Source organism: Stegodyphus dumicola, chromosome 4, assembly GCF_044657685.1.
Source record: "Stegodyphus dumicola isolate Sdum_Otavi_A_Nest chromosome 4, ASM4465768v1".
Classification (NCBI taxonomy): domain Eukaryota; kingdom Metazoa; phylum Arthropoda; class Arachnida; order Araneae; family Eresidae; genus Stegodyphus; species Stegodyphus dumicola.
The window spans coordinates 5,122,810-5,143,574 of NC_140771.1; the positions used below are offsets into that span (position 1 = coordinate 5,122,810).

Genomic DNA, 20,765 nt, shown 5'->3' on the forward strand with positions numbered 1-20,765 from the left:
CAAGTAAAATTTTGTGTAGATAGCACTTATCTTTTAATTCTGTGGGCCCACTGATTGAATAGAGCTTCGGAAAAGAGTTCTGAAACGAGCATTGTTGTCAATGAACTGACCGATCAGATGCGGAGAAACAAAGAATACAGACTCTCAGTTGTCATAGATTATCGGTGAGCCTGGTCTGGGCACACCTAGAGTTCGCCGTTTGATTTTAGGCAAGATTTCAAGGTAAAAATTTAAAACTAATATAGAATAAGGAGATTAGCATACAGCCAAAAAAAGTAACATAGAAATTTCTTTTCAAACGATTCCTTTTATACCCTAAAAAGAATCTGGAAGATTTCTTTGAAAAATGAGGGTCTTAAAAAACTAAACATGGCTAAAATATATGGATTGCTTCGTGTTGAGCTGCCATCTACTGCAAATAAAGAAGGTTCAGAGTAACCTGTAGTAACCTATAAATCCTTTTCCATTCAATTTTTCTGTGCGTATAGAAGAAAATTTTTAGATGTGTCTAGACCGGACACACTGGGCCGCAAAGGGTTAGAAAGAATCTTAGAATTTTTAACGTTTTATGTGTTACCTTTATTTATTAAATATTACGTTCTTCGCACTTAAACCATAAAATTCAGTTCAATAGCAATGTCGCAAAATAATTTTAAAATGAGCGTATCTTTAGAATTTCCGATACACAGTTCCGAGGCGCTGGAGATAAAAAAACGTTCCCCTCCCCCCGTAGAGTATGGCCATTGCTCGCTTTGAAATTCTTCAGTTTGTTAATCCAAAATTCGTTAAATCGATAATAAAGCAAATTCCAAATTTGGTCTTCCACATGCCCATATTCGTAGGAGGATTACGTCATGATGACTCTATGTACCGTTGTTTGATCACAATGCGAGAAATATACATACATTCATGCAGATTTTTCTTTATTTAATTCCTTCAAATATAATGCAGGACTCTAACATTCGCTGGCAACAGTTTGAAAAGTAAAACGGACATTTATAGTGATTCAGTTCAAAATCACAAAACAAAAATAAGTCCTTCAGGGACAAAGCCCTTTTGGACTAATAATTTCTGACTAAGCTATCCGTGCGAATTGAAATAATTCTTGGACTCGTATTCCAAATTAAGATTTAACCTGAAATTAATGTAGATAATTATTGAGAGAATTAGATTGTTGTAGCGTAGTTTACTTGAGATGAGATCACTTGGGGGGCATGTAATATGAAACGGCGAATCAGGATGTTGTACCATTAAAGCATAATAAATTTTTAAAATAACGTCTTTTTACAAATTTACAAAATTGTAAACGATATTAAAATGTTTATACCTTCAAAATAAAAATTTCGTAGAACATTTGCATTTTTTATGTGCATACTGTGTGTTGTCGCCAATAAAGTCTGCTTGGCGAGACTTGCGCCGGCGAAACGTAAAAGTTCCCAGAATAGTAACCAAGCTACACCTGCGATAAACTACAGAAATTTCATATAGTCAGATCATTCAGTCGCCGGGAGCCAAACCAGAGACGAACTACCAGTGTTCCCGTGATTTTAACTCTAACTCCTGGGGAGACCAGTCTAGATTGTTTTTCTATAAATATTGCACTAATCAGAAAGGTGTAAACTGACGAAATAATTTCATTTCCTGATTATTTCGTAGGTTAAATACCATATTTTAATTAGAAATATGTTGTCTTATCTAGCATATCAGAATTTATCATCGGAATGAAGACAAGGATGTAAAGAAGGATATTTCCACATGGTTTTACGTCGTTAGGAAGGTTTGCCACATGGTTTTACACCATCTACTGGCTTTCTATATAACAAGAATTAGACAGCAAAAAAATTTTCGAAGTGATTCGTCAACACATAATCTCTTTCTGACAGTAACCGCTGTTAAATACAAGCCAGCCATTGCCAGATTAAAATATTAAAATATGATTCATCAAAACGTAATCCCTCTCCGACAGTAACTGCTCTTAAACACAAGCCAGCTCTCAACTGCAAAAATTGTGCCGCAGAATGGAAAAGAAAATTGTAAATAGCAAATAATATTTGCCTCGCTGAAATTAAATATGACACATGGTATACAGTTTCATGCAATGTTCACGACCCAGCATGGCATGAAAACTCGGGAGTTGCACAAGTGGATAATCAGTTGTCCCTGTATTTCTGAAATAGCGTACTCGAGAAGTACGTTCAGTGCCCCTCGACACGACCTGAGATCTAGTGAAGAAACATTACAAAAGAACAGAATCGACTGCCCCATTTTAATTACAGGAATCATAAAAATGCTATATTTACTTCTGAAACTCAGTTTAAATTCATAACGATAATAATGCGCATGTTCTTATTAATTTGCAAAATAAATTTAAAGATTAAATTAGCAATTGATTTAACTAACAGAGCGAGAAAATTTTTAAAATGCAGATAGCCCTCCTGTGCTTTATTATAATCAAATAAACCAAACTAAAACATTCTTAATAAGGTGGTTAAAGTTTTCAAATATATTTATTTAACCTGCAAAACTTCAAGTCATACAGCAGGTTTCGTTACAAATATGTCCTCATTACAGAACTCCCCCCCCCCATTTTTGTACGAATGCTACTAGTAAACTATGGTTTACGCGGAAGTAAAAAAGATAATAGAAACTAAATTAGCCAATTATTACAGTTAAAGCCCTCTCAAACCGAGAAAGTAGGATGAAAAATCTCACAAATTTCAATGCGGGTTACATCCACCAGCAGCCGCTGAACACTGGTAGTTTCGACTTAGATTCGATTCCATGCGAACAGCTTGCTGCATTGGGCGTTTTCGTGATTTTTCCCCCAAGTGTAGCGTGGATACGCGCCAGTGTACCTTGGAAAGCCCTCCACGAAAGCAACCCTTTCCTTAGGCAGATAGCCCTAGCCTATTTTGCCTAATCAACTAAATAGAAACCGAATGCAGGTTACTACTAATTTAGGTAATATATAGCTTCCTTTTTTTTAATGACTCGAAGGTGGTTATATTGTTTCCGCAATGCGAATTTCAGGTCCTGGAAAAATAAAAATTGTCGACACTTCATTTGCGAGAAATAGCTGCCCCGAGTGTAGCAGAAAGCGCACTGCTAGGTCTTGAATAATTAATTCTTTTCTTCCTTAAACCCATTCATAAGACTCCTCATCAACTTTCCATTAATGTACAGGAGGAAAAGCTTACAGGAGCTTGTAGGGAAGAGAGGAATTGTAGGAGTTTGTAGGGCAGAAAGGTAAATTTATAACAGAAAACTCTCTGCTACGTCTTGAACAATTAATTCTTTTCTTCCTTAAACCAGTTCATAAGACACCTCATCAACTCTCCATTAATGTACAGGAGGAAAAGCTTATAGGGGCTTATAGGGAAGGGAGAAATTGTAGGAGTTTGTAAAGCAGAAAGGTAAGTTTATAACAGAAAACTCTCTGCTACGTCTTGAACAATTAATTCTTTTCTTCCTTAAGCCAGTTGATAAGACCTCTCATAGTACTAATGCATAGGAGGAAGAGGTTGTAGAGATTTGTGAGGAAGAATGGAATTGTAAGAGTTTGTGGAGTAGAAGGGTAAGTTTATAACAGAAAAGGCACTGCTACGTCTTGAATAATAATTAAATCTTTTCATCCTTAAGGCATTTCACAAGACTTCTCATCGTATTAATTCATATGAAATATATCATTTCAAGTTTATCTTCTATGCCGTTTAACAGTTTTGAGCAGTATTTTAACTATATGATTTTACATTCTTTGTCTTAAGGTTTTAAAGCGGTAAGCCCATCATAACTGTTTAACTTACGTTTAAATGTTAAATTGAATCGATTTTTCTTTAATTTTTTACAAATTTTAATGTTTATTTATTTATTTATTTTCAAATTTTAACAGTAAATTCCTTTTTCAGTTACTTAGCTGTAATCTGAAATTTCCCAGCAGTATTATTTTTAATCACGTTTTGTTCCCTCCCTCATCTTAGAGCTGCTGTATCTTAAATTTTGTAGTCTACAAACAGAACTCACATGAATGCAAATGATACGTAATTATATGAATGGCTATCTATCTATTGATTTGTGTAAAGTTTCTTTCGAGCTACTCCTAAGGGGAATTTTCTTAGTTATATCACACATATAAAAAACATTATTTCACCAAATATCAATGTTTAGCGGCTGAGCGGTAAAGTCGCTGAACATTGGTAGTTCGGTCCGGGGTTCAAATCCTGACAAACGGGCTCGATAGATGGGCGTTTTCCACATGTGTAACGTATATACAAGACAGTTTCCCTTAGAAAGTACTCCACGAAGGCGTCCCTTCCCTTAGGCAGATAGCCCTCGGGTGCTAATTTGCCATAATTAAATAAGCCAAACCAAATCAGAAAAAAAAAAAATTCTGAAAGGTCTCAGATTTTAAATTACGTCCAAAGAGGCTTTTTTTAACGTTTTGTGTGTTACTTTTATTTATTAAATATCATGTTCTTCGCACTTAAACCATAAAATTCAGTTCAATAGCAATGTCGCAAAATAATTTTAAAATTAGCGTATCTTTAGAATTTCCGATACACAGTTTCTCGCGCTGGAGATAAAAAGTTTTTTTTTTTTTCCCCCCCGTAGAGTGTTGCCATGGCTCGCTTTGAAATCGTTGAGTTTGTTAATCAAAAATTCGTTAAAGTTTTACAAAATATGAAATCGATCATGAAACAAATTCCATATTTCAAATTTGGGCTTCCACATGCTCATATTCGTATTACGATTATGTCATTCAAGATTCGATGGCTCTGTGTACCGTTGTTTTATCGCAATGCGAGAAATATACGTATATTTATGCAGATTTTTCATTATTTAATTTCTTCAAATATAATGCAAGACTCTAACATTGGGTGGCAATAGTTTGAAAAGTGAAACGGACATTTATAGTGATTCAACGCAAAATCGCAAAACGAAAACAATAGTCCTTCAAGGACAAAGCAATTTTTTACTAAAAATAAAACGTAAGGATACAATCGTTATTACTTTTAATAATGTACCTACATATCGACATAATACAAAGGATTTTTAAGCGATACACGCTGTATTAAAAAGGAGTCACATTAGCAAGGTATCAATCTTAAATTAAAATGGGAAATGCATTGCACAGCATTCTGACGATCACGTTATGATTGTACAACATGCTTCGGAAATGTCTTCAACTCAGTCAGTATCCTCGCAGACTGGCATCCAGAGCACGAAAGCAAGGATCTACTCGTCTGAGATTTCCCGTGTTTCAGGGCTATATTTTTGGATGTGTTACTTATTTTTCTTCTGGTGGTTGTGTCTATTTTAGTGCAAGAACTGGAAGTGCAACCTTTTAGAAACATTGAAGATATTCAACATTTAAGAGGCGTTGTGTCTAAAAACCTACCGGTTTGTGTTGAATTTACAAATAGTACTCAGATTGCATTGATTCTACTAAGAAAATTTGCGTACAATTTTCCCCCATGACTGCCTTGCATACAAATATTAAATTTCTGATTCAAAATTTCCAGTTCAGAAAATTTCCTCAAGATCCATTCAAATGTCGTTTTCTCCATGATGAAATTCATCTGAAGAAAATATTTTATTAGCGCAGAAGGACTATTAATTTCGTTTTGGCATTTTGCGGTGGTTCACGATAAATGTTGGATCATTTTTCAAACTATTGCCAACAAATATTACAGCCCTGCATTATATTTAAAGAAATTAAACAATGAAGAATTTGCATGAATGTTTGTATGTTTCTCGCATTGTGATAAAACAACGGTACCTACATTCATCCGATTTTGAATAACGTACGTTTCCACCCGAATATGGGCATCTGGAAGCCCAAATTTGTGTTACTATCGATTTCATATTTTGTAAAATTTTAACGAATTTTTGATTAACAAACTGAACGATTTAAAAGCGAGCAATGGCAACACTAAGGAAAAAAAATTTTTTTTTATCTCCAGCGCGCAAGACTGTGTATCGGAAATTTTAAAGATAAGCTCATTTTAAAATTATTTTGCGATATTGCTGTTGACTTGAATTTTATGGTTTAAGTGCTAACAACATGATATTTAATAAATAAAGGTAACACACAAAACGTTAAAAAAAAAGCCTCTTTGGGCGTAATGTAAAATCTGAAAACTTTCAGATTTTTTTTTCTTCCTAATGCATTTACACACAAAACATCAGCTGCCCGCTTCCGAAAGCACGTAGTATATATTCAATTTAGCAATTCGTACGAATGCGTACAATAAGCTACTTTTATATTATATGTACGGTGAACGTAATTATTTTTCCATAATTGAAAGAGAAAGTGAACTTTCACCTCTTTAACGGCTTTTACTTAATAATTCTGTATGAGTGAAGTTCGTTGGGAAGGTTTTTGGCTAAAAACCTAAAAAGCCAAGGATAATTTTATTTGAACCGACAATAAATTTAGTTGCCTTTTTTGGGAGAAGGGGTCATTAGTGAAGAATAGTTTTTGCTCTGCTGCGTTAAGCTCTTCCATTAAGGGCAAAAAATAATCTTTTTTCTTTTTTAAATAATTAAGTCCCTATAAAAATTTGGACTAATCTTTAGAATATGGTAACAGGTAGTTTGGCGATATTTTGGTAAGGCGATAAAGGTTACTAGCTAGGATTTACTAGCAATAATCTGAGAAGTACACAGTTCGAATCACAGATTATTTTGTCTCGGAGAAATGAGAGATCATGAGACATGTAATGTGACATTTTCCGGAAAATTCCAGTGGGGATTTTAGCTAATAAGCACTTGGAAACAATTTCTCTGCTAAAGTGCAGAATCGCCCACTTATTTGTTTGACGCTTTTTTCAAGAGTACGAAGAATTGGATTTTTGTCAATTTTCTTTGATTTTTTAAGTGAAAATAGGTCGATGTGTACATGGATAAAGTCAAGAGTGTGCGCAATGCCATTTTTGTGCAATTCTGTGATGGTTTTTTTAAGTGAAAATAGGTCGACGTGTACATGGATACCGTGTGTATGCAATTTTTAAAAACGCGGCAAGCAGTAGGCGATTCCACACTTTCTCCCAATTTCGCACCTAATCTTTGTCATAATTAAGCACTTTTGTTCCACAAAAGTTCTAGTATAAGCGTAATTCGGCTAGCAGATTGTTGGAAAAAAATTTTGAGGGGGGGGGAACATGCCTTTACTTCGTGAAAACAAAAGGGCGTCAAAAAAAAAAAAAAAAAAAAAAACTAGCAGGTTGCTGTAGCAGGGTTACTATAATGTAAAGATTTACTAAATTTTGCACTCTTACTTCACTCTTGTACGATATACACTCGTTTGTTTGGTTTGGTTAGGAATAAGTAGCTCATATACATGTCACACATGGGGCAAACCATGGAAACGAACAAATTGGAATCAAACCCAGATCAGAACTACCAATGTTCAGCGTTTTACCGCTCAGCCGCTGTTGGGCGGACATCCGTTTGTATCAGGACCCAACTATGCATATTTGGACACTAAATTCAGCCTTATTATTAGAGACCCACGTTGACCATTTTCCTTGCCTTTATAAAAGAAAAAACATCATTATAAGGAAATGCAGAATGATTTAAGGGCCCTCTTTCTCTTAGATAGTAGTAGACGCGAAACTTGCGTCCACAGGCGGTGATAAGGCTTCGATTTGCATTACAGAAATATATTCGGTACTTTGGGGTATTATCGCAACCACCTTGGCGCAGTCTGGCGACTTTTTGAAGAAAAAAGAATGGTTAATTTCAGATCGGTTTGGTCTATTGCTGTTACTTATTGCTCACGTGTCTGACAGTAACATCGGCCCAAGCCCACGACTCCTCGTGGCAAGCAGCGTAAGTTACGCCTGTCGTTGCCAACAGTCTTGAGCACCTTACAGGTGGACAGTGCGATTTAGCTCAGTTCCGCCCCTGATTTTGATGGAGATCAACCCGGGAGGGGCGGACCGAAGGTCTCCCACCTTCCTCCCCTTCCATCAAACACGAGAGGGCTTTCGGCTCGCCGCATATTTACAGTGCCAACATGCCGCACCGACACTATACATTTACAAGCATCCATGCCTTCTTCGGGATTCAAACCCGGGGCCTTCGGCACGGCAGTCAGCGACACTAACCAATATATCGGTTGGGCGGCTCTGTTTGTTTTGGTTTATATGTACTATCAAAATTCGGGCAAAGCACAGTAGGACTACCTGCCTAAGGGGGGAATGCCTTCCTGGAAGGCTTTTTAAGGGAAAGTGACTTGTATACAGGTTACAGATGGGGAAAACCATGAAAACACTCAATGCAGCTACCTCGTTCGCCTGGATTCGAACCCAGGACGGAACTGGTAGTGTGCAGCGATTAAGTTATCTGAATATCAAAGCACACACGGACTACCTGCCAAAGGGAAGGGCTACTTTCGCGTAGGAATTTCTGAGAGAAACTGGCTCGTATTCATGTTGAACAACGAAAACAAACCATTCAGCCCGTTCTTCTGAGTTCGAGCGCAGGGTACAGGTAAAAGTGGGCGGGACACCAAGAATTCACGACTGGTCGTGTAAGTATAGTCTCGCCGTACTAAATGTGCCATTCCACCGCAATTTTGAGAAAGAACACCTTCTCGAGAGGACTTTCAGCTCACCGTGTATTTTGACTGCCTGTTGCCACACAGCCACTACAAGCTTGGAAACATCCACACCTTCTACAGGATTCGAAATCGGACCCATCGGTACTGCAAACTGGAGTCACTAACCACTATACCAGCTGGGCCGGAAGGTTTGCAAGAGCAGAAAAAGTCATCTCTGCTGAACACCAACCAGTATACCACTTAAAATATCAAAGGCGGGTTCGAACACAAGTCAAGCGTCAGGTCTCCATCAAGTAGGCAGTTGTACCATCATATAACAAATAGACTTTAAGCAAAAAGCCCACCCGATGAAACCGTCTACCACTGCCAACGCCCAACCAAAGAGTAGGTCCAGCAGATCAGCGATATTTATTTAAGAATCTCAGATATTAGTTGCATTCTTCTAAGTATCCGACCAGATGACAGACTCATCTTGATCTGGGTTCCGGACGTGCTTGCGAAATCTGCAGCCAATGACTCCAGTAGACTGGTAAACGCAGTAAGTGTTTCGCAGTCCTATTTAAAAAAAAAATCACGCTCAATAGCCTTTTACAAGAATGGCAGAAAAGATGGGAAAGGGAAAGCACAGGGAGGAAAACCTACAAGTTCTTTCCGAAAGTTACATGCTCAATTAATACATACAGCGGAGCACAAACTCAATTTTACACTGGCCGTGGTCCCTTCCCACATTATCTTTAAGAGATTCGGCAAACGAGCATCAGAATTGTGTGAATGTGGTGCAGTAAGTGATGCAGATCACTTCCTCTTCCAACTGCTCACAAACCGATAAACTGCATTTAAAAATGCCAAGCAGTGAATATTGGCCGCAATGGGCGGAGAATACCTGCGGTAACAAGCAGACGAAAACTAAAATAGAGGAGGTAATCAGGCTATGCTCAGTAAGGTACTCAGAAATTCTCCCCCTCTCTTGAGAATTGTATCTTCGCAGCATAATTTTAATACCAATTCAAAATACTACAACAACTGAAAATCAACACTAGAAAAATAGCTCACCCCGTAGAATAATAACAGGACTGTAAGAGCAAAACTATTGTAATGTAAGCATATTACTATCCAGTTTGTATGTACTTGATAAAAATAATATTGATTGGGCAGTTTAAATGATATTGAAAATCCAGTCAATGTGTAAATGAATTACAAGTTTACTTTGATTATCTCAGTACAAGAATTGTAAATATGAATTCAGATAATGTTTAAATGTATACATAATTGTCACGATTTTATGTAACAATCACATGCAACTTGTACAAGACAATGTTTGTAATTAACATATCTATGCTTATACACAGGACTTGTATGCCCACGTGATATTTATATTTATATTTTTACACGGAGGAAATATTCCCTTCTGCCAGGATGACTATTAACACTAAATCTTTTACGACAAAGTCAGGTCAGTGGTTATCTCAGGCGGCGCTCAGATATTAGTTGCATGTACCGTTAATTATACAAATACAAAAATCTTTGAGAATTTCAGAATAAAAATCAATTGCTAGATTATAAAGAGTAATTATATAATCTGGCAGACATAATTTTGCTGTTGCATCAATATAATATGCAAGAAACATATCCCAATTTTTCAATCATGAAAAGTTTTTGTTAATCCTAGATGAAGCTCGAAGTCCTTGAAGCTCGAATATAGGACGAACTACCAGTATTCAGTGGTCTTACAAACTCAGCCACTGGCGAAGCTTCCACAATTCCACATAAAAAGAAAATAGAAACGACTGAGAACAGTTACGTATTTTCTTTAAATCAGGTGTATACTTTCTGTAACCCGTACTTATTGAATAGTAAGGTGTCTTGGATTGATGCCTTAGTGAACGGCATACAAGAAAAGCTGATATTTATTTTAAATAACGAAGCCAAAAACCATAAGAAACATCAAGCAGCCAGCCATTCAGTCTTTGAGAGTTGAACTCGGGGGGGGGGAGGATTATTCCCACTTACCCACTCTCCGTCCATACTTTCGTTATACAGACCGTCGTTTATAGTTTATCAATCGACAGATAACTCAAATGCAGACAGTGCTTTATATAACTTACGCTACAAATAAATAAAGAGGTTTTCCAAAATAACTATTTCCGGAAGAAATACTGCGATTTTGAAATTTACGAGTAATTTTAATTTTACGCAAATTTTTCAATTAAAAAGAAAAGTTTCATGAGAAAACATCGACTACAAAACTTAAGAGAAATTTTCATTGGGTATATCACATTTATTTATAAGCGTAGAAGATATAATATTAGTTGGATGATAAACCATAAAGCGAAAGTGCCTGAACTGTACACTCGGAAAACCTAATTTATCAATATAAATTCTCATTAAACTGCATAAATATTGAATTACAATAAATAGTGGAACACTTAGGGCATCTGAAATATATACATTAGAAAATACACATTAATTCGTCTACTATCATACACTGCATAAAGATAGTTGATGAAGGAATGTATGTTCATCATAATCATTCATTAATTATTATGTAATGTAACACGTAAAATAGACTATATATAAATTTTAGAACAAAAAAAATTCAGACAATACATGAAGTACTTTGACAAGGAATAATTTAAAATTTAAATATACAAGTTTTTACGTTATCGATAAAGCATTTAAGAAAGCAAGATAAATAACTTCTTAAAAATATACTAATACTAAAAATTCTCTCAGGAAAAGACGCAAAATGCAAGGAAATTCTTATATTTTGAAATAATTATCGCCACAGACATTTAGAAACGTATTAGAAACATTCTCTCAGATTGAAATTGAAATATTCTGTAATACCCTGAAATCTTTTTTGATTAACAAAACAAATACTTTTGGGAAAACAACTGCATTACAAATAAAAAATCATATTATGTGTTTTAAGACCTTAAAAATATGAACACTGGTATTGTTAAAAATTATTTTTAATATAGGTTTTACAGTAAAATACGTATTTAAGGGCGTTTAAGTAATCAACCAAGCGTATTTTAAATATCGCTCTTTCATAGTTGTGCTTAATTATTTATTTTATCCATGAAAACAAAAGAACGTAATGCAAGTTCATTCATTTAGCTTACATATTAATTTACTCACTCATTTACTATACATATTTTCTAACTTGAATACTAACGACGAAAAATAATTTTTTAATATTTAATGTGAAAAAAAAAACATTCCATTATATAAAGTACTCATTTTAGTAATATAAATAAATGATATGTATGGGCATAAAATATTGCTTCTATGAAAACCAAATACAATTCTTTTATGGAATCTTTTAGAAATTTTCGTTATACAAGTGTATAGTTTTCTGAAAATACATTTTCCAAACAAAGTGTACACTTGTATTTATACTTCAACGAAAATACTGATGCTGTATTGCCTTTACCTTAATATATTTACCTATTTTAGAATCCTATTCGTTCTTTCCTTACGACTACGAGCCATTTTTAAATATTAAATAAAATATAACGAAGCAAGCAAAGAATGAAATCAAACGACTTTTTAAATGTCATCGAAAGCTGAAAAATAAAAAAAAAAAATTGCAGACGATAATTTTATGTATGACATTTTACAAAAATGTTTCGGTGTATGATTGCTTTTGTGGAGCGTTATATCTATGCCTCCTTACATTTTAAATTTTAGAGAAAGAAAATACGTCAGTATTTAAAAAAAGTTAGGTTTTATTCGAAATCGCATGGAGATGATATGAAAAAAAAAAATGTTGGGATTTATATTCGAATTCAATTCCTGGCTACAACGTTTTTATACAAATTCTTAAAGTGTAGGAACACTTTTGGAAGCCGCTGTATGGTATTAAGAATCACGACAATACACAGTTCATGTTTTTTACTTCACGTATTGAAATAAAATACCGCCTGTGTTAATATACGTAAAATCTGCCTAGGAATAATGTCCCTTTCCTACAAATCTGTCTTGCATTAAGTATTTGTGCTTTGTTTATACTCCAGTTGAAGAGAGAAAAAAAATTCTAAACACAGAACACGTGCGTCTGGCACGCGATTCATTCTTAAGCCGCCAAAAAGGGGTTCGCAGAAATATTCCGTAGAAAAATACTGGTTGAAAAGAAATTTTGGAAGACTTACCTCGACTCCATCCTTAGCGGCAGCATCGCTCAAAGTGGAATGAGAATAGGACGGGTCAAGCGAAAGGAGAGGACCCCACGTAAAACTTTTCCTTCCCTACTTGGACCAAGGTCACGAACTGAAAAGATGTCTTTTTACCTACCGGCTCGTCTTCGGATTGGCGACTTTGTACTGGACGCCAATTCGCCAATGTTTGGCGCCGCGGAGCAAGTTTCGATATCACGCGTATCTTTTTTTCTTGTTTATTTCTTATGAGACGTTTTAAATAGCTCTTTAATTGCTTGTAGTAGCCTTACTTAGCACACTTTTTTGGTGTCATCTTATATGTTAATACACTAAGTTCTTAACGGTTCCTTAGATAAATCCCGATAACGCCCTCCATAAGCTTCTTTTCTTGGAGTACGATGCATCACGGGGTAGCAGTTCGAACGTTCTAAACTAAATATTGAACTAAATATGCTTAAAAAGCCAAACGATTATGTAAGGAACGTAAAAAATAGCATGCGAAATATCTTTCATTACTTATTAAAGTTCCAAATATTCATAAAAGATACCAATAGAATGACATGTTATAAATTAAAGGTACTTTATTTTCCACATCAGTCAGATATTTTATTAAATGAATAACATAAAAATGTATTTTTTTATAATAAAGAAACACGAATATTAATTTTAAAGTGCTCAGTTTATTAAGGAATCACACATTGATTTAATTCGTAGCGTAGCAATGACATCAACATCTTAATTTATATAATTCAGAAAGGCGAAGATGAAAACAAAGTGTGCGGCACGGATGTGTAGCTGCAGCTGGAAGTGTTCAAAAAATAATAATTACATACTTTTTTATTTTATAAAAAGAAACACTCGAAAGAAAAAAAACTTCAGTAATACATTTTATTTTAAATTTTTTGTTTCTTGTTTGTTATTATTATCCCCTCCTCCATCCTGAACAAACGATTGCAACCTCCACACCGGCTGAGGATAAAAAAATATTACAAAATGGAATAAACGATAGCTTTACACTCAGCTGATCAATAGTTACGTTTACAATTTATAATGCAATAACCCGCATGGCCCATCAGTGGCCGAGCGGTAAAGTAGCTGAACACTGGTAGTTCGGTCCGAGGCTCAAATCCCGCGAACGGCTGGCTGCATAGGCGTTTTCATTGTTTTCACCATGTGTAACATGTATACGAAGCAGCTTCTCTTAATAAGTGCTCCACGAAAGCATCCTTCCCTTTAGGCACATAGCCCTTGAGTGCTTTGCCATAATCAAATAAGCCAAACCAAACCAAGCCTTGTATAGCTAGCCTCGCTTTTACAGGAAGACTGCTACAATATTAACAGCAGGCTTTTAATTTCAGTATTATATCATTACAGTATTTACAACTGCAAAATTTGTTCAAAATGGTCTTATTACGACACAAATTCATTCAGTGCCAATGGCATTTTAATAATGTAAGTTCGATAGCAAGATGATTGATCTAATGACAAGCGAGATGGATTCTTTGCTGCGTATGCTGTAAACCCGAATCTTCTTTACGAAGATAAAAACGTTAAGTGACTCCATAGATCAAAGTCAATTAGTGCGATGTGTGGGCTTCGTGGAGGGCAACTTAATATCCGTTTGCCGATCTATCCATTGTCTTGGAAACCGACAACCAGTCCTTCAGATGGTTGATTTTATGAGGTATTTTATGTTAATTAGTCAATTACTATGATTTAAACTTTTATTATATCTTATCCTTTCCATAGTTCTCACCAGAATGCAAATTAATTGCTTACGTATTTAAGCTGAGGGTTTGAATGTTGAAGATTAGAGTCTCCAAACTCAGGAAATTATTTTAGATATTGAGGATGGGTGCAAGAAGTGGCAAATCTGTATAAATGCATTAAAGGCCCTATTTGTAAGGAGACGCAAGATCAGGCAAATAGTACTGAACAACCTTTACTTATTTAAGGATTTTTTGAACAGTGTAAATAGTTTAAGTTGTTGCCGTTGTTATCTTGTCCCTATTACATAGAACAATGGTAGCCAGAGCCTACTCCGAAGAGAGGCTGGACTTCTATTTTCCACCCCCAATTTTGAGGGAGAGTACCCCGGGTAAGATCCGCGGGTCTCCCACCAATCTACACAAGAGGACTTTTGGCTCGCCATATATTTAGATTGCCGCCGTGCCGCACCGACACTATGCATTTACAAATATCCATGTCTTATCCGGGATTCGAACCCGGCACTTTCGGCACCATAGTAGGCTCCCCTAATACCCCTTCTGGCCAAATTGATTCCAGAAGTAACAGAGTTGCCCAGCGGAAACTGAAAACGATAATTGACTACTGCAATTACTCTTCAATTATTGACTACTTCTTCTAGTAGCAATTACTCTTCTGACGCTGTAAGATAGTAGCCACAAAGTACAAACTTGAGTCGTATCTAACACACATTAAGTTCTAACAACGCCATTTCTAAGCACAGTTCTGTTAGAAATAGACATCGCACCTTCAGTATGGCAATTTTTTAAATATAACGCTGGTTTTTGTTGTTTGACTTCTGAATTAGTATTTATTCGGCGTGTTATTGTGTCTTAATTATATAAGCTAGTTCAATATGTCAGCAACACAGCATGTGATATGTATGTTCAATATGTAATTTTGTATTTATGCTGTGCCAGGTTTTCATAAACAAAGTTTGTACTGTTTATATCTGTACATGTTTATATCTTTTATTTATGGTACCTAATTTATACTAAGGATCACGCGTACCTCATTGGCATGCTTCATGTAAACTTTAACTATTATGATAACGTATATGTATAGATGCATATATGAATATGAGTGAGATTATGTATACTTTTATTTGTTTTTGAATATATATGTATGTAAGTGTAGATATACCTGTTTCTGAGTTAGTATTTATATGTATATACATATATTTTGATTGTACTCTTCTTCAAGTGCCTTGTATGCACATATATATGTCTTTTTTTGCATTTTATAAATGTCGTCTGCTCAGCCGGGGCTGCCCAGGGCTCTGGCCTGTCAGCTAGCTGTTAACTGTCGCTGAGTTGGTAACCAATTCTGCGTGGATATACCTATACTTGGGTCGGAAGTCGATTCAGCGGTTTACTTCCCTAATCCCTATACCGTCTGGGCGACGATCGTTTAAGTTATCTGGGGGGCATCATTAACCAAAGGCTGACATGGACTTATCATATTAAGCACTTTCTAGGAAAAGCCCGTGGTATCGCTTTCGGTACTTCTTGGAAATTACTCCGGACTGTCTCTCAAGATTCACCTATGCATTAGCAAGGCCAGTTCTATGCCACACATCTCCAGATTGGGCGTCAGTCTAAAATGTAGATTTACACAAACACCAGGTATAGAATCAGATTCTGAGCACATCTGAAATGCTCATTATCTGATTACAAAACAAACTGATCCATGATGACTTGAAAATCGACCCTACAGAAGAATGTTTCTTTAAAAGTGAGCTTATCTGCGATGCTGCAGATTTTTTCCGAAGTTCTTTGACACCAGTCACTCCAGAACATAATTTGATCAGACATGCTTAGAGACCGTAACTTCGCAACCTATCTTGGATTACTGGCGTTTACTTGTTTTCTTGCGCCGTGTGACTTTTATCTGTTGTCGCTTTCCATCAGATTGGCTCGTATGCAATAAAGAAGACAATGGTCTTCTCACCTTTACCTTATTTTCTTGACCATTCTCGGAGTTTCACCTGCTAGCTCAGCAAAGTCATGTCCACTCAAAGGCATAGTTGTCTTATCTAGCTTATCAAGGACTCCTTTGGGATAACATACACCACTTCATAATCTACATCCGTTTAAATTAGAGCTTCTGGCAGCCTTGTCTTGCTGTTACGTATAATCACCAGCTCTGCTTAGTTTATTCTCGCCTTCAGCATCTTGCTAGCCGAAGTTTAAAGGGCGCGTCGCAATTGTCTTCAGCCAGCTTCAGTAGATTATTTTGCGTTGCAGTCTAAGCTTACGTTACCTACACTTGAATTAACGGTATCTAATATTAATTTTAATTTCCGGGAGTAGCGGAGCTTGTGAAGCAGTGCGTTATGTTCATTTGAGACTTAAATAAAATGGTTATTTTAAACTTCTTTAAACCTAAGGATTTGTTTCAGTCTAAGCGATAACTAGTTTCCATTCTGTTAAGATCTGTAAGACATTAACGCAACTTACGTAACTTAAAGTCTAGATACAGCACAACCCTTCAATTTTAATTAAATAATTAATTAATTATGGAACACCTGTAACTATACACAATATATCTTCAGTATAATTTAACTGATATAATATATTAAAATGGTGACACTGGCTGCCGTACCGAAGGGCCTGGGTTCGAATCCCGGAGAAGGCATGGATGTAAATTGTCTGTCCCTTCATAGGAGGCAACCGTGACCCACCTGTTAGGCGCCTCTATAATAAAGAGACCACCGCTTATGGCCTCAATAGTGACCAACGCCTATAATGGTTAGAATGGGGAGAAAACTGCATATCGCCAAGCGAATTACTCTTGGCGCAAACCGAAAAGAGTACGCCAATATAAATTTTTGTATTTCCCGGTAAGTTTCTCACTAAATTTTACAAAATTGAATATTTGGGTTGCAGAAAGTTGAGTCATAGAAACTGAAATATGGAAACAAATCGGTATGTCATTTCAGAAAAAGTCCGAAACAATTGAATGAACTGAAATTCATTAAAATCGAAAACAAGTTTTTCTAAGACTTGCGCAATAGCTGCAAAGTAAGATAATAATAATTTATTTACGAAAGAAGTATTGATTATATTATCTCCTGATACAGTCAAAAGCCGTTAATCCGGACTCGTCAGGACTTCGGCGATTCCGGATTATCGATTTTTCCGGATTATAGATCATCAGTTTAAATCTCGTAAGATGGCATGCAGAAATTCTAAAATTAAAAATATGAAACCGTAATTTATGAAATAAAGAACAATTATGATCTAAAGGGTATCAAAATTTACAAAAAAAAAAAGCTTAATATTTATTTGTTTACTTTATTAAACATTTCTTTCAATGTAAGTTGTTTAAGTTGCTTCGTTTTATGTGATAATACTTTCTCTTTAATTCTATAAACAGACACAATTTCTTGTTCAGTTACAAAGTTCCGCTGTTCAAGTCCCGTAATTGTTGTGCCGAGAATACCGACTAACTTGTCAATCGAAATTTTTTCGTTTTCACTAACCTCTCTGTCACATTCTTCATGTCTTTATCCATTTTTTGCAGCAATTCCACTTTGTGTTTGATGGACATCGAAACATACTTTCGTTTTGTAGATCCTTTGGGAGCTCCAGCATCGGAAATTCTATTTAACATAATCGAAAGTTCAACTTTACTTTTATAAAATTGCTCTTACAGTCTGCAAAAAATAATAAGCCGGATCCAATTCGAAGATTAAGGAACAACGCAATCATCAACATTAACTGAAATAGATAATTAGATAATTTTAGCTTATACCGTCCGTTATACATAAAATGCGCACGCGGAAACGTATTCTGCGCTTGCGCACACGCATATGCGCAGTCGTAAAGGTCTTACGCACACGCGTAAACACCTATGCGCATGTGTCAATGCGGCGCATGCGCAGAAAGTTTTTAGCTTTGAGGTCCGGATTATAGATCATTCCGGATTATGGGTGTCCGAATTAACGACTTTTGACTGTATATATTTAGTAGAATGTACTATCAAAATGAAGGAACCCAGAAGTACTAAATTTAATACCGAAAATTATTTTTTAAAAGGAACTTGAATGTAAATCATGAAAAAAAAAAAATTTAAGGGGACATGAATTTAGATCATGATAAAGATTTTGAAAGTTATTTGAATTTAAATCATGAATAACAAAAGTTCAAACTTTGAAAAAGAAAATTAATAAACCAAGTAATTATCGTCATTGATCAGAAATTGGTTGACTTTTCAAGGGGGAACAAACCAACTTCCGTTCAATGAACAATAAATTATAAATGCGAAGGTGTTTCGTCTTTTACTCAAGTAAGAATGATAATGCCAAACTCGCAAATTTAGTTAAGGTCAAATTCCGTTAAGTGATTGGATTTTTATGAAACCTGAGACATTAAAGCCAAATTATAGTACCAAAGAACTCATTCTGAATGTAGCATTTTCGCTAAGTTCCTATTAAAAAACAATTTTCGGAATTAAATTTCATACTTCTGGGTTCCCTCATTTTGATACATTCTACTAAATTTATATTAGGAGATAATATAATCAATATTTCTTTAGTAAATAAATAATTATGTTAGAACAATGCTATATATAAATCTAAAACATATCCTAAGTCGGGCTTTCGAGACATAGAAAACGCAAGGTAAATTTCGTCAATCGGCCCAGTAGAACAGAAGATATAGAACTGTCTCTTTTTGTGTGTGTGTGCAGCGTATACCTATAATGTGTCCATTATCTGCACCATATTTATGAAAATTCATTATGAAGGTATGAAGGTTCATTATGAAAATATATTTAAAGGTTTCTCGTTAAACTCCTTAATTATAAATAAATTGACTTTTTAATTTTTGGAAATTAGTCTAGCGTACTTAAAAACTTGAGCCTCAGCACACTAAGTAAAATTATGCACGTTAAAAATTCTAAGGGAATGAAAAAGAATTTTAAACTCCTCTTGCTTCATAAAATTTAACAACAGATATTAAAATACTAAGCACTCCTTCATTTCAGTTGTACCCTTCAAGAAAGAACTTCTGTGAAGAAATTGGAGCCAGATGCGACCACACCGGTGATTTTTCTTAAACTCCTTAAGCAATAACAACCGTCCAGCTTGAGCTTTATTATGTAGTATCTCAACAGGTGGTCTGTATATCCCTGGGGTATCGTAATTTATGGTTGCGGAGATCATAGTTTATTATTTTATCCTGTTTTGAAGTTCTGCGCTCTTTTGGATTTGCAAAATTTCGGTAAATAGATTTCTCAGGGTGGCATTTCTATATACTCCGGAAGATGAAATTAATTTTTGAATGTATCCCGATATTTTTGTTCATGTTCAAAAAAACATACCTCTTTAATAATAATAAAATAATTGATATAAAAAATTAAAATCTGAAAACTTTCAGATTTAATATTACGCCCACAGGGGCGTTTTTTTAACGTCTTGTGTGTTACCTTTATTTATTAAATATCATGTTTTTCACACTTAAACCATAAAATTCAGTTCAACAGCAGTGGCCTAAAATAATTTTAAAATGAGCATATCTTTAGAATTTCCGATACACAGTTCCGCGCGCTGGAGATAATTTTTTTTTTTTTTTCGTACAGTGTTGCCATTGCTCGCTTTGAAATCGTTGAGTTTGTTAATCAAAAATTCGTTAAAGTGTTACAAAATATGAAATCGATAATAAAACAAATTTCAAATTCCAAATCAGGGCTTCCAGATGCCCACATTCGGATCTAGACATACGTTATTCAAAATTGGATGGCTTTATTTACCGTTGTTTTATCACAATGCGAGAAACATACATACATTTATGCAGAGTCTTCATTATTTAATTAATTTAAATATAACACAGGGCTCTAATATATTTGGTGGCAACAATTTAAAAGTGAACCAAATTTATAGTGAACCAACGCAGAATGCCAAAACGAAATTAATAGCCGTTCTGGGCTAACGCCGCTTCGGCTAAAAACCTTTAGCTATTACAGATTATCATTGCTGAGAACTACAGAAACTGTTCGCACATATTTTAGACGATTTAGCTTTTCTGGAACTATAGATGGAAGTTTATAGTTGTCTTCTTTCCCAAGAAAATTATTCGTATCCAGTTATTAAAAAACTTTGTGAAAGTTATGGGTGTTTGATATCTAAAGCTATGATGAGTAATGTTGACAACAAGAAAGGAAAATAACGACAGAACTTAGCTTCAAGTGGAAAAATTGTTCCGAGTACGTATCCAAGGAACGACCTGAATGCTTCGAATGTTGCAAAAGTAAGATTATAATGTTCAAAGAAAATCTGCCAAGTCAAAGGACAA

The 20,765-nt window shown here is 35.3% G+C and overlaps 1 protein-coding gene across 2 annotated transcripts in view; it reads right to left on the reverse strand.

Moving 5' to 3' along the window:
- Nucleotides 1-12,854, reverse strand: part of LOC118188907 (papilin-like) — a 345,995-nt gene extending 333,141 nt beyond the window's left edge. The window contains exon 1 of one of the 2 annotated variants that reach the window (XM_035359431.2): nt 12,718-12,854. In XM_035359431.2, coding sequence (XP_035215322.2) covers nt 12,718-12,743 — 26 coding nt within the window. In that variant the 5' untranslated portion in view covers nt 12,744-12,854. The remainder of the gene's footprint in view (nt 1-12,717) is intronic. The other variant, XM_035359432.2, reaches the window with a different exon arrangement.
- Between the last annotated feature and the right edge of the window lie 7,911 nt (nt 12,855-20,765).